The sequence below is a fragment of the Melanotaenia boesemani genome, chromosome 3 (assembly GCF_017639745.1).
Source record: "Melanotaenia boesemani isolate fMelBoe1 chromosome 3, fMelBoe1.pri, whole genome shotgun sequence".
NCBI lineage: Eukaryota > Metazoa > Chordata > Actinopteri > Atheriniformes > Melanotaeniidae > Melanotaenia > Melanotaenia boesemani.
In genome coordinates, this window is record NC_055684.1 from 32,264,398 (window position 1) to 32,278,470 (window position 14,073).

The 14,073-nt window shown below is 36.2% G+C and overlaps 1 protein-coding gene across 1 annotated transcript in view; it reads right to left on the bottom strand.

The window, feature by feature from the left end:
* The window catches only part of mapkapk2a (MAPK activated protein kinase 2a), a 36,378-nt gene extending 26,007 nt beyond the window's left edge, over nt 1-10,371 (bottom strand). The window contains exon 1 of the mRNA XM_041980669.1: nt 9,622-10,371. Within this exon, the coding sequence (XP_041836603.1) occupies nt 9,622-9,861 (240 nt within the window). The 5' untranslated portion in view covers nt 9,862-10,371. The remainder of the gene's footprint in view (nt 1-9,621) is intronic.
* Between the last annotated feature and the right edge of the window lie 3,702 nt (nt 10,372-14,073).

A 14,073-nucleotide genomic window follows, 5' to 3' on the forward strand; every position in this document is an offset into this window, starting at 1 on the left:
TTATTTCAGACTTGGCAGATAGACAATTTAGTGAAACAATGTGAACAAGAACATCACCATATTTTCTTTGGTATTGCAGATATTACTTTTTATAGTTCAAATGAGACTTGAACAACAAAACAATACAGCGTAAAGATGTTTTTATACACACTGTCTATTGCTCAAGATGTTGGTAATTCAATCTACTTTTATGCACCAAACACAGTAAGATTAAAAAATAAAAAATAAAAATAATAATAATAATTTCAAGAAATGGAAAAGAAACAAGAAATTCAGATGTGTATTGTTCATATAAATAACTAAAAATCAAAAATCATCAAATTAGCCAATGTAGCCTTGAGTTATTTTAGTCATTATTTTTTTGGCCACCATTCATGCAAGAGCAACACTTCTCATATACTGAATGAACTCTGAAGTGAAGAGAAACAAACTTCCTTTTACTGTTAACACCACGTTGCTCTATTCAACCACAGTGGTTCACTATCAGGAACTGATCACAAGACTCATGCAGGAAATACACAAAGGACAGATGAAGAAAACACAGTAAAAGCTCAAGAAATTAGCGTTTACAAATATCTATAAGTAAGAGCTATACCAGCAAGACTTCTACATAAAATCACTCTGCATCAGACTTACAGCTAGCTAACAGGTTCAACCTACCTAGCAAATATACCCAAATCTTTTTAAATACATGTCCTTCAACAGAAAGAGAAGTCTCTGTGAAGCAGGTTACTCCACATCTCACTTCTGATACATCTACAAAGGAGCATCTTATAGAATATTGTAAAAAAATAGGCTAATCTCCGTCACTATAATGTTGTAGGTACTGTCAAGTCAAGGTGTGCATTCATAATAGCACACAGTGCTAAACACACTGGGTTTTGTAATAGTTAAACAACTTGGCTCTCCTTGTCCAGGCTATCACAAATGGCAGCCTTAAAAGATTTCCAATCAAGCAAGATAGCCACATCTTCACAGAACATTAAAATGGAACTTGACTAGAAAGAAAGAAATTACACATTTTTGCCATTGTAAGCAAAGAAACAAGATTATCAGATATATCAGAACATCTCCTAAAAGACAAGTTTGGAAGCAAAGGTCATCAGAAAGGCCATTATGATGATGTGGCAAAAACCTAATTTTCCACTACACATAATTGAATAACATATTTTGTGGAAAGATGGGGGTTTCCTCTTTTGCATAAGTAGATCATCTCACGCATAGGGGCAGCATTAGTAAGTGCTCAATGAGCAATAGTAAGAGTAAAAAAGATTATGCACTTTAAACAGAATAAGATCAATGATTTTGAGGGCCAGCAGATTAACTCTTACTTCCTCTCTCTTTCCCTCCCTTTCCTTCCTCATGTCAAGACTGAAGCATGGGCAGAGCTCTTCCTCTACATCCTTGCTAACATTTAACCACATTCAATAATGCAACACTGAATTTAGAGGGATTTATGGCTCGCAGGTGTTGTATCTCAACAGAAATACAGACTTAAAGCACCTTCTCAGTAAAAGATAAAATGTTTCTGCTTTATTTTACTCTGAGATATGTGCAGTATTCAACTCATTTTAAAACCAAAAAGAATCTAAATTTTTGGCCGTCCCCCCACCAAAAGGACTAGGAGAAACTCATCCAGTAGACTGGATGACTGTAATGGGCTTTTAACAGGACTTCCTAAAAAGAACGCTGCTGCTAGAGTTTTAACCAGGACTAAGATCTGAACACATCACCCCAGTTTCAAAATCTTTACAGTCAATCACAGAAAAGATTTTTTACTCTTTTGACCATTTAAAAATTCCCAAATGGTTTAGTCCATAATATGTCTGTCATATGTTCAAAAAATATAAACCTAGCCTAGCAGACCTCTAAAGGTCCATTTATGCTCCCTTAGTGAATATAAATAGCGACGTGAGTTTCAAACGTTGTCATACCTCGCCGTCCCCATGCTTCCATGTGTCTTTTGCGTTACCATGGGTAAGTCAATTCATCCATAAGTGGGCAGTTCTAAGTTCAGAGTTCACTCCCATGAGCAAACGTCAGTTTCAGACATCGTTTGGTAGTGGTAATGCATCGCTATAAAGTTTTTTTTTCCCCAACCGCCAAAAACACCCTAAACAGTAAAGCTTGCACAATTTTTACAGTTTTACAGTCATAGATATCAATGATAAAGGATAGATGCTTTTTTACATCACTGGCGGCCATCTTGCCACAGGCAAGCCGTGTCTCAATTCGCGGGATCTGTGGTATCTGAGGGACGGCGAGCGATGACTGTGTGGAGTGCAGCCAATCAGAGAGCGAGCTGGCTGGGGAGCAATTGAGGATTTAAAGTCTGTGTTCACGCTGTCTCTATTATTTTTTTCAGTTCTAGCTTTTTCTGTTAACAATAGTCCCAAGACCACCATCATTCCCTCGTCTTGTATATCCTCTTCCATGGTGGATGTTGTGTTTTCCAGTTGTTGCCATGTCTCTTTTTCTCCGTTTTTTTTGCCGGTTGTTGATATGGTTCTTCTACGTTTTTGTTAGATCACGTTTGGTGACGCGAGGTATCCGGCTCGGAGGACTAGATTGTAGATCAGTTGTGGGACAGCATCATTATATGTGTGTTGTTCTGTGATGAGATTATCTGAGCACACCACACACTATATGATCAAAACTGTTGCATGCCAGATTGTTTCTCCTTATGTGTGAGGTCTTGACCAGATAAAAAAATCTCATCAGATTAAAAAGAAACTTTGCCTGTGTACCAGGCCTAAACCCTGCAGGACGTTGGCCCTTGTGGACCAGATGTGGACACCCTGGTGTAAGCTAATTAAAAGTTTTTTTCTCCATTTGCCAATTGCATAATTCCTAATACAATTTCTAGCTACATTTGTTTCAATGTTTCCCACCAACACAGTTGGTTGAACTCGAGCACAAATTCAAGGTGAAATACAACGAAACAACTGCATAATTTTACATGAACAGAAATACGGCACGCATTTCTAAAGTTGTGGAATCATGTGGCATTTTGGCACTTGGTAATCTTTCACCGTGATTATTACAGGAGAACTATATAACCCAAGATTATATCAAACTTTATGAAGGATTTATCTTTGTTTTTAGCTCATATAAAAGTAGTAATTTGAAGAATAAGCCTGGGACAAGACACCTTGAAGTCAGACTAACACAGGACAAATCTCTCTGCCTCAGATAAAAGCCACAAAGTCAAAGCTATTGAGTTTATAGGACAGGTATTATGAAGAATGTTACATTACAAGGTTGTAAAATATTATGGACAACTCAACATTTGGTCAAATTATTATAAATGTATTCATCTTACCAAAATCTATATAAAATCCTGAGCCAAATAAACGTAAATTACTCAAATGCATAGATTGCATTCATTTGACTGAAGGCATAGAAAAAAAAAAGCTGGCAGATTCCTGGAGATGGAGTCTAATACCAACTAAATGAATAAAATAGATGAGACAGGATTGGCTCAGCTAACGTCAGCAAAGAGAACAAGGACATTGCTTAATTTAGACAAGACATCAATCAATTTAGCTGCAGTCTGAGTAAATATGACAAGTTATCAGTCAAGCTAGCATATTACATACATATTTTGAACTGAGGCAAGTTTAAATAGCTGTAAGAGTGCTTCCAAGGCTCTGGAAGAAGTAACCTTCCATCAGAACCTCAGCTTTTTAAACCAGTATGTCTACATGATGTTACAGAAAACAAAAAAATACAGATGCAAACATGACAGTCCTGCTGAAGTCATGCAATTATTTAATGTCAAACACACCCATATAATGTGGTTCTAAAGTCAATTTATTAATGCATGTATATGCTCAAATGAACTCAAACTGTACAAGGCGCATTACGGGTTTTAAACTGGAAACAATAAGCAGCCAGTAACAACAAAGAATAATTAGAAGTCGTAGCATGTAATTTATTTCTAAATAAAAAAAGTTTGCAACACATACTTTGTAACTGTCAAATTCAAGATTTTTTTATATCGTCAATTTCTGCAGTATGCGAGTACATACACAGGAATCGACTAAGGACGTTTCTCTCCATACTACAATGCAAAAATACAAAGAATCCGGTACCTTCTTCCAGAAGGCAGTTCAACCAGTTCTCAAGTTTCTAGCAACTAAATCATGAATAGTTTCTCTATGACATGGCTATTCAAATGAAAAAGTCCAACACAAAACAAGCTGAAAGGAATAATATTGTCTTTCATGTTTGCTGTGTCAAACATAATCTTGATTAGGGCTGGGCGATATGACCAAAATCTCATATCCCGATATAGCTCATTTTATATCCTGATAACGATATACATCACGATATAGAATTTTTTTGTAATTTCAATTAATGAATAGTTTATATAAAATTGCAATGTGGAAATGCAGTGTGAAATGATATACTAAACAAATAAAAGGTATTATGTACTAAATATTTCTTTTATTTAGAACCTTTTTCCCAAGCAAGACATGGTGGTCATGGTAACATCTGCCATTAACATTCAACATGCACGGGTAAAAGCCTGTTGCAGCGTCTGCGCCTGGAGTTTATTATGAGCACTTTCGCCACCGCTCGACGCTGCTTTTGCGGCCTTTGCTCGTTGACTCTCTCTGTATTCTTTGTCGTGATTCTTGCGCAGGTGATAAAATAAGTTTGTAGTGTTGGAGTCCGTTGTTTGGACCGGGAGCCGACATACTTTACAAACAACGGTTGTCTGTTCCACGTCGGTCTTTTTATATCCAAACCACATCCATGCGACAGAAGTTGCCCCTCTTTTAGGTACAAGCTCCTCGGTTTGGGTTGGGTGGTCACCTTGTAATGCATTACCCTGCTCTGAAACGGGTCTGCTACCATCTTCCTCCATGTTTGTTAATGTATTGCAGCGTGCATGGGTATGTCGTAAGGCGAATCTTGGTGTAAAATACTGCAGTAACGCACCTAACCGTGGCGTAAACGATAGAGCCTCATATGAAACGATAGACATTTTCTATCGTCCAGATGATATATATCGTCATATCGCCCAGCCCTAATCTTGATTCATCAATAACTTGCCATTTCCTCCCACTGGTACAAAGACAGGAGTCCAATTAAATGGTCTTGTGGAGCATTAGCCATAGCTCGATTTAACCCATAAGAGCCCGATGTGACATGTTTGTTGAAGTTTGAGACATTTTGCCTCAAAATCCTGTTGAACACAATCTGATACTTGTCTTCTGTTCCCTAATAGATACCCAGAAACGGAAAACCACATTATATTAATTAACTATCACATGGTAGTAAACGGTAGATATAGTATATAACGGTAGATTGAGCATATAAACAGGGGTGATGGCAATAAATAAACAAACAATCCTGAACCTGAACATTTACACACAATTATATCAGTGTCAAAGGACACTGATATAACTGATCTAAAATTTCAGAATATTAGTACACATTACATCTTTTTCCACTAAAATGTCCTGTTGAATCCACAATTATTTCTATATTAAAACCTTTCTTAAATTGCTTACAGATTATTTTAAAAATAACCATTTTAACCACATTTAACCTGTTCTTTGGCTATAGATTTGTTAGATCTGTGGTTATGGTACAGCTATGTGACCTTTAAAAAAAAACTTACCACAGAACAAGACCGCCAGAGCACATTTTTTTTATATTTACGCATGCTATACTGACATTTGAGCATTTTAATTTGCTATACATCAACACAACCTTATATTCCATATTTTTAATCATATGTATGAATTACGTCCATTCCAACTGAAGAAGTAAACACACAAACAAACACACAAACAAAAAATCTGTTTATTTTATACAAAATTTCCTAAATACAGAGGTGCCAAAGCTTAATTCCTCAAAACTGTAAATATAAAGAAGTTGGACAAAGTCCTTTTGAACAACACAAAATTTATTTTGAGTTTGTTTATGATGTAGTTTTTGAAATACATTTGTTTTTACAAACAGTAACAAAAAAAAAAAAAGCACAATCTGCATATAATCAGGCATAAACAGCTGCAGAAAGAGACTAATTGAACTGGACTGAGGTGATGAGGCAAGCTGTCAGTTCATTTTTACCTGTCCAGCCAGCCATGTCATCAGGTGTCTCTTACCTGGAACTCACTCTCTGCTGCAGCCTTTGTTTGAAGGAGGCTGCCTTCTTCCTCTCCCTCTGCATCCCACCCAGCTATAGCAGGCTTTAGGGGAGCAAGAGGTCTCCGTTTTCTCCTCATCAACACGTTCAACACTGCACACAGGAATTATATGGCGTGTTAGATATGTTCACCATGACAGTAATATAATATTGTTGCATTTTTGGCACATTTTCCTAACATTTCTGTAACTAAAAAACAAAAACACAATTTTATGAATATATACATACCTGTCATGGGGCAGATGAAGCTGGATTTATCTCCACTGTCGGCAGAATCCAGATCAGATAGGTCAACAGAAACTGTCTTCATCCAACGCAGTAATCAGCTGACAGCTCCGTGCGAGGTCTAAGACTGTCCGGGTATTCATGAGTGTGGAAGTGTGTAAAAAAGCGTGTGGTAAGCGTCTGGAGTGTGTGGATACATCATGCTCAAAACGTGAGGACGTATGCTCCAAAGTAGAAAGGGCTGTGAACACCAGATCAGATTCATAAAGCACCCACAGTTCGGATTATGACGCTTTTTCACCTAATGCATTTTACTGACATTCTGAAGACCCAGTAAGTAAAGGAAACAGAGCTCTCGGACACACTGAACGTGTGATATGTAAATGTAATTCCTATGGATTTATATGCAGAAAAGAATTATTGCTCTAGTTTGTGTGGTTGCAATTTTACAGACGGTCAAACATTGATATGCAAACAGGATGTGCAAACATGATGTGCAAACAGCGCTCTGTCGCTCCGAAAGGGATAATTGTTTTGAATCAATTCAAATTTAATTATCCCAATATAAATTCATAAAAGTGATAAAAGAATTTGTGCTGACTTAAAGTCAACAAGGTGAGCAACATGCGTTTTTACTGTGTATTTTTCTTAAAACTGCTTCCATGACGCTTACCTCACAGGTAAAAAATAGACATTGCAACGAAACTCTAGATGGCATGCAGCTGCAGTGCAATCATTAGGTTCCACACATACAATGCACATAGCATGTAGCTGGTATTAAGCAAGCCTAAGTTTACCTCCCGTCTCAATTTAGGGATCCAGACTAATATTTTACATTGGCTGCACTGGTGTGCCAAATTTTTACAGCAGCTCATTTTAATACATTTTAATGATTGTCTTTTGATTGTTACACACAAACATTTATGGTTATTTAAGTTATTGTGAACAATAACGCAACAAATTCCAACATACTGCATGTTTTACAATTGATTCCAGTTTCTGTGAGTCTCATTGCCATACCAGATGTCTAATTTGCGTCAACACAAACCAACCAACATTGTGTACAGAGGTGAAGACCATCGCTTCTCTTGGCTTTTTATCACAGTGTTACCTCTTCTCTGAGCTCAATTAAGGAGGGAATGAACACAGAATACACAGGCAGACATTTAGAAATAATAAGTTCTTCACTCAGACCCGTAAAATGTTACGCACGACCAAGTCGCACTCAACAAGTTTTTGGTCACGTTGTAGAGCAATACGGATGTTTACTCAGTCAAATTCAATTTATATCCTTTTTCCTATTTCTCTAGCTTCTTTTCCCACCATCATTTATAAATTAACACAGACCTAAGTGTTACTGCCACTGAGCCCTCAATTGTCTTATTTCAAATATTTAGTAGGACCAACCCCTTCCCTTGAAAAGTTTCATTATTTTTAGTTTTATTGATTTCCCAGTAACCTCATGTAAAATTTAAAGCAGCTTTCACTGCAGGAACAACAATGCTATTGTTAAAGTTACTCTAGCAACATTTTTTTCTTGCTCCTGTGTTTGATTTGAACACTGCCAAAACTTCCTGAACTTTATCTGAAATATTTCATGCACTCCCATCTTTGATTATTCAGGTGCACATGTTATAATAAATGACTGTGCAGTATGACTTGGTCTTGACTAATATATTAAACAATGCTAAGCATAAGGGAAAAAAACAAAAAAAAGATTGCTAAACACATTTTTTCACCTTCATTTAAATTAACACAATCACATCGGATAAATGTGTGATTATTCCTGCCTGAACCACCTAAACACTGCGACAAGCAAGATCTTATTTTAATACACCAGTATGAATGCAATGTCTGAATAAATCAAGTAAAGCGTCTAATATGAGCTTGTTCCCGTCTCATATAAAGTGCTTTTCACTTGACTTTAAACCATAAAAAACAAAGAAAAAAAACAGAAATATCAGTGACAGTTTTAAGTTTTACATCCATAAAACTGCAACTACTCGAACAATGCACACACAAGCATGCCTTTTTTTCATATCCTCATCAATTCTTTTTCTGCTTGGTATTATCATGGTACCCAAATTTTCCCCCCTTTTTTTCCTAGACACTGACACAATTTTTGTTACACAAGTTTATACTGGATACATATGATTTAATGACAAATAAAATGCTATCAGCATTGGAAATATGGTTCACTGACTTGCATCGTCAAGCAGGTTTGACTTGGAGGGAATGTGTGTCTACACTACTAAATACACACACGCAGAAAGTCATGCCCTGATTATTTAATTCTTGTTTTCCTCATCTGATAATCTAGAGGGTGACATGCATCAGTCAACTCTACGTGGATATCTTTCGAGAAGTTTGTCCTTCGTCAATCATTGACTAGAACAAAAAGTGATCTCTATAGAGGTACTTCCTGATTAGGCAGTGTTAGCAGTCTTCTCTAAGCTTCATAATGTACACAAAATTAACATAATTTAAGCCAAAGAAGAAAAAACACCTGAAATCAATTAACAATAATAAGACAAACATTTCTTATTAGAATAATAAGAATATATTATAGTTATTAATCACATGACAACTGAAAAAAAAAAATACTTTAGCCAATTGAAAACACCATCAACAGCATCACAGCGCTCTCTATTTCCGAGGCAGGCCTTTAAAGATTAGTTTGTACAGTACCTGCTATAAAAATCCTTCCTCATGAGCAAAACACAATATTTATGGATAAAATTGAATCTGAGATCCTTCCTTTTTCTATATGTTCAATTTAAAGGGCAGATAACCCAAAAAGCAGCATCTGGTTATGTTTTGAAGCTTGTAATGATGGTAGTGACAGGTAAAATTAACAAGGGGGATTGACAAGACAATATACTACCAGTCAATTGTGTGGATACATCAATGTGTCCAAATATTTACTGTATGTTTTTTGTTTTATTATTATTATTACTTCTTTCAAAAGGCCATCCGCTAAAAACAGGAGGAATATTAAATTTAAATATTTCACAATTAAGAATATGAATACGTGAGATTTTTTTGGGTATATTTAATTCAAAATGTTTACATGTTTATACTTGTCAGTTCATTGAGATTTAAGTTGCATCATATCGGTATTTAAGTGAGCTTCATAAGGTGTGTTACCTAAAATGAGAAAGTCTACCATAAAACTTAAAGTTGTGTCAACTTCAATGACCTTCTACTGAACTTTGTTGTGAGATGTGACCTACCTTAAGCGCATATTTGTCACCGGTCTTCTTCTGAAAGATCTCGAGCACCTTGCCATTGATGCCCAGACCCAACACCTGGTTAGTCACCTTGTAGTCGTCAGTTATGGCGTTCTTCTTGATCTGTAGGTTGGGTCTCGCATGAAAGGGTAGGAACTGGCCCGTGGGATTCTGCTGCCCGCCCGGGTTCTGCTGACCCGCCGGGTTCGGAAACAGTGGCTGGTTCTGAGCGTTGGACAGCATGTTTATGGGCTAAGCTGAAAGATTAACAGCCGCCACCTCTTAATGTCGTTCCCCTCTACACAGAAGTCGAGTCTTCCTGAGTTAGCTGGCTTTTGACAATCTTATGCAGGGTGAGCAGCCAGGCCCGGGCACAAGCTGGCAGTAGTTCTGACGTTACAGGTTGAACAAAGTCACTTGGTTAGCCGACGAATGCTAAATTAGCTAGTTGTTAGCATGCTAGCGCGAACCTATTCTATGATCTATGATTCTCGGCTAACAACTAAGCTATCGGTTAGCTTATCCATCTCCTCCCATCGGTTCCTCAAAGAGCGCTTCGGGAACTTTCCTAAAACATCCTCTAAGTTGGTCAAAGCGCTGGGCTTCGCAATTAATATTGTGAAACTTCGGAGGTCAAATTAAAAAGCGGCAAAAACATTAAACAACAGACAAACAACAGACAGAAAAGTCCGTAACCACTAGCACGCCACTTCACTCCAGTGTTCAGACGACCAGGACCAGCAGGTTTTACTTCTGACGTCATGACTGGGGGAGTTTCGGCGCTTAAAGGAGAAGTACGAGTACGACTGAGGAAACGGCCGAGTTTATATAACACCAGCTTGGTTTATGAGCCACAGACTGGCAGGACAAAGGGTACAGGCCTAGTAAATGTCAAGCGTCAGGCAGTCAAAAAACGAATTATTTTAACACTTTTGGCGATTATATCCAGTGTAAATTATATGCTATAACTCTACCAGTATTTAAAGTCAGAGACTCTGTCACAATGTTTTGTATCAGACATGGAGAACAGAAATAGACACTAATCTCTGACCACACTCCTACAGGTGACTTGAAGGTCAGTTTTTTTGTTTTTTGTTGGTTTTTTGTTTGTTTGTTTGTTGGTTTTTTGTTTGTTTGTTTGTTTGTTTGTTTTGTTTTTTTGTTTGTTTGTTTGTTTTGTTTTTCCGACCTCTGTTCCTAATTTAAATTTGATTAAATAATGTATCGCCGACTGGCCTATTCTTAAGGCTGCACACAAAACGTAGCAAAAAAAAATCTGTGTTTAAATTTAAAGGTTTTTAGGCTAACAACATTTCCTTCAGACTAATGAGTAAGAATGTTTTTGTTGTTGGTGGTGATGGTGTTTGTTTGTTTGTTAGTTAGTTAGTTAGTTAGTTTGTTTGTTTGTTTGTTTGTTTTTGTATGTTTTGTTTTTGTTTGTTTGTTTGTTTGTTTTTTGTTGTTGTTGTTGTTGCCTCTAGGTTTCTATCTTGCCATACTGTGCCAATCAAATATAATAGGAAATATCAATGTCTCAAGAGTATGTTTAGGCACATTTAAAAAAAGAAGAAAATAATAATAATAATAATGATGATGATGGTGATGCTGATGAATTGTAACTGCAGTAACTGTTATTTTTCTTGTAAATACAGGTTTCCAGGGAAATGCTTCAGTGAATTTAATTACCTATATTTTCAGATCATTGGAATAAAACACATTCTCCAGTTTTATTCCAATCTGTATTATTATTATATTATTATTAAAAACAAAATAAAAATTTTGAAAGGATTTCAGCTGTTTAGATTTATGCAAATTCCTGTATATCTTAATAGACAATATATAATTTGCATATCCAAACATAACAATGCAGCTGAATTTGTTATGCAAATATCATTTGAAAAGTGTCATGATATTTGTTATTTCAAAACGTTGTCCCCCTGAAGTCCTCAGTTTTGTGAAAATTAATGTAACTGTCAAGTGGAACACAAATATCTTCTCAATAACGGTAAAAACTATAATTATAGTTTCATACATTAGTTTTAAGTCTAATAAGACTGTTAGTCTAACATATAATTGGCACCTACAGAGCAGTGACTAGGAATTTAGAAATACTTGGGTTATCAGTTATGATGGGGATTCCAGCTCTATTTAGAGCTAGATCATTTGGCTTTGTTAGATGATAAGAGTTTGCTATGCTGGCTTCAGCGCCTGGAAATGGATTTATAACTTTCCTAAAATGGTGTTTGTGAAATGCTGAAATTGTGAATGCTATGTATTTCAGACTTTAACATTTTCTTACACTATGCTGGTCCTTTGTAGGTTACAGAATTTCCAATTCTTTCAAAAACAACACTAAAACCCCTAAAAAACAACAAAAAACTAAAATATCCATTGCATTGTCCTATTTTAAAATTGGGCTTACTAATAAAATCTATACAAAAAAAAAAACATCAAAGGCATGTGGCACCGGAAGATCAGCTCAGCTTGTCAGGTTTATGTGGCATCAGGAAGTGGGATGAAAACTCTTAGTTTCACTGCAGCATCTCATTTCACCACTAGATGGCAGACCAACATCAATTTCTCTGTGACTTAACATTGTATGGCACACACTGTGCCACAAGAAAAAGAAAAAATACAGATTAAAACTCATTGAGATAAAGGAGTTTAAGGCTGGAGTGCATTTAAACTCTTTAATCTCAATAAAAATGGTGGTAGTCACCATAATGTGAAAAAACTGTTGAGCATGAAGGTCTGTCTGAGTCACCAGCACTCATGATTTAAATACTTTAGTATGTTGGCCAATAACAAAATTGTTTAGGTTCAACAATGAACAAACGTCTGGAACTTCACTTTTCAACAATGCTTTGTAGTGTGATGTCTGATAAGCAGTTCTATGCAGTTGCATGTCTTGTTTATAGCTATACCTGTATGCAACTGTACTCAGAGGGGCTAGAAGTCCAATAAGAAGTGCCAGTAATGGAAATGATGACTTAAAGTGAATTAGAAAAGGTTTCCTATTAACACGGTAAAGATATTTTATGTCATATCCAAACCTGTGCACTGGTGTACTGTACACACTCTTGTGTAATTCAGCATATAAATAGGATGGCGAGGCCAGGACCTAACTCACACACTTCTGTCTACTACCTGTACTTTTTCTTGACTTGTTCATTTATATCTCCAAAGGTTTTTAAAAGTTCACCACATAAGAAAGATTATCACTGGAATGTTTTCAGTGTTTGAGTCAGAGGTTTTGCAGGTTTATCCAAAGTTGTGCCACATTATTAGAAACTTTAAATGCTGTAAGCTTCTCACAGATTGCAGCTCTCAAAGTGTTAAAGAGACACTTAGAGCTTAGATCCAAAAATGGCCAAATGTAATATTCTCACTGTGCAATTCAACACCAGCCACGCTCAACCCAATTTGATTTAGAAATTTTTTCAAGCACATTTAAATAGCAGAGGACACAAAACTCTTGTTACAGGATGAACAGGGCTAAAATAAATGTGTTGCACCTTACATAAGTTGATTTATTTAAAAATGTTATTTACGATCTGTCTGTAAATTTAATTGTGTCTGTGTGAAGATGTATTTAACAAATTGTGTCCTCAACAATGCAGAGCTTCTTCTTTACTGTATCTTATTATGACGTGATTTACCTTTGAATTATATAATATTACATAATCCTGCCTGTTTAATTAATACTTTTCCATCCTTTTAAATGATAACTTAAGATGAAAATTCAAGATGGCAAATTCTTTGATTTACCACCAGTATTTATCAATTAATGCAGATTACACTAAGCACATATCTAATCTATAAAAAAAACAAAAGTTGCCAGCACAGAGGGTCCCTGTTCTTTGGCATAGGTTGTATTTCGCTGTTATTGTCCATAGTTATGTAAGAGAAGCTTATCACATGTCTTCATGCATTCCAGACATACACGCAGAGGAGGCTTTTACATCATCTACACAAAACTTCACGCATGTACTTGCACATAATTCACACCTAGACAGGCATATAGAGTATGTAAGACATGGGTCTGAAATTGGAAACTGTTCCTTGCGTTTTTAACAGCTTTGTGGGGATAAGTTGACACAAGCAAACACGTTACGTTTACTTTCGACCATTTTCAAGCATACTCATAACTCACCCCAGGCACTTCCTTTAACATGTTCATTACAGTATCCTCTAAGGGGAAAGAGTGATATGACCGTGCATTATTCAGTGGCAGGTTAACCAGGATGCTGATTTTACAGCAACTCCAGGCTGTTTTCCAAGAAGCAGGGTCATGATGTGCTAATCATTTAAACCTTATATACAAAGGGAAAAAAGACAAGGACAGTGTAATCTCATTGAAAGTATATATATATATATATATATATATATATATATATATTGTGCTTGACAAAGTTGATTTTGAATTTGATGTCAACAGCATGCTTCAAAAAAGAT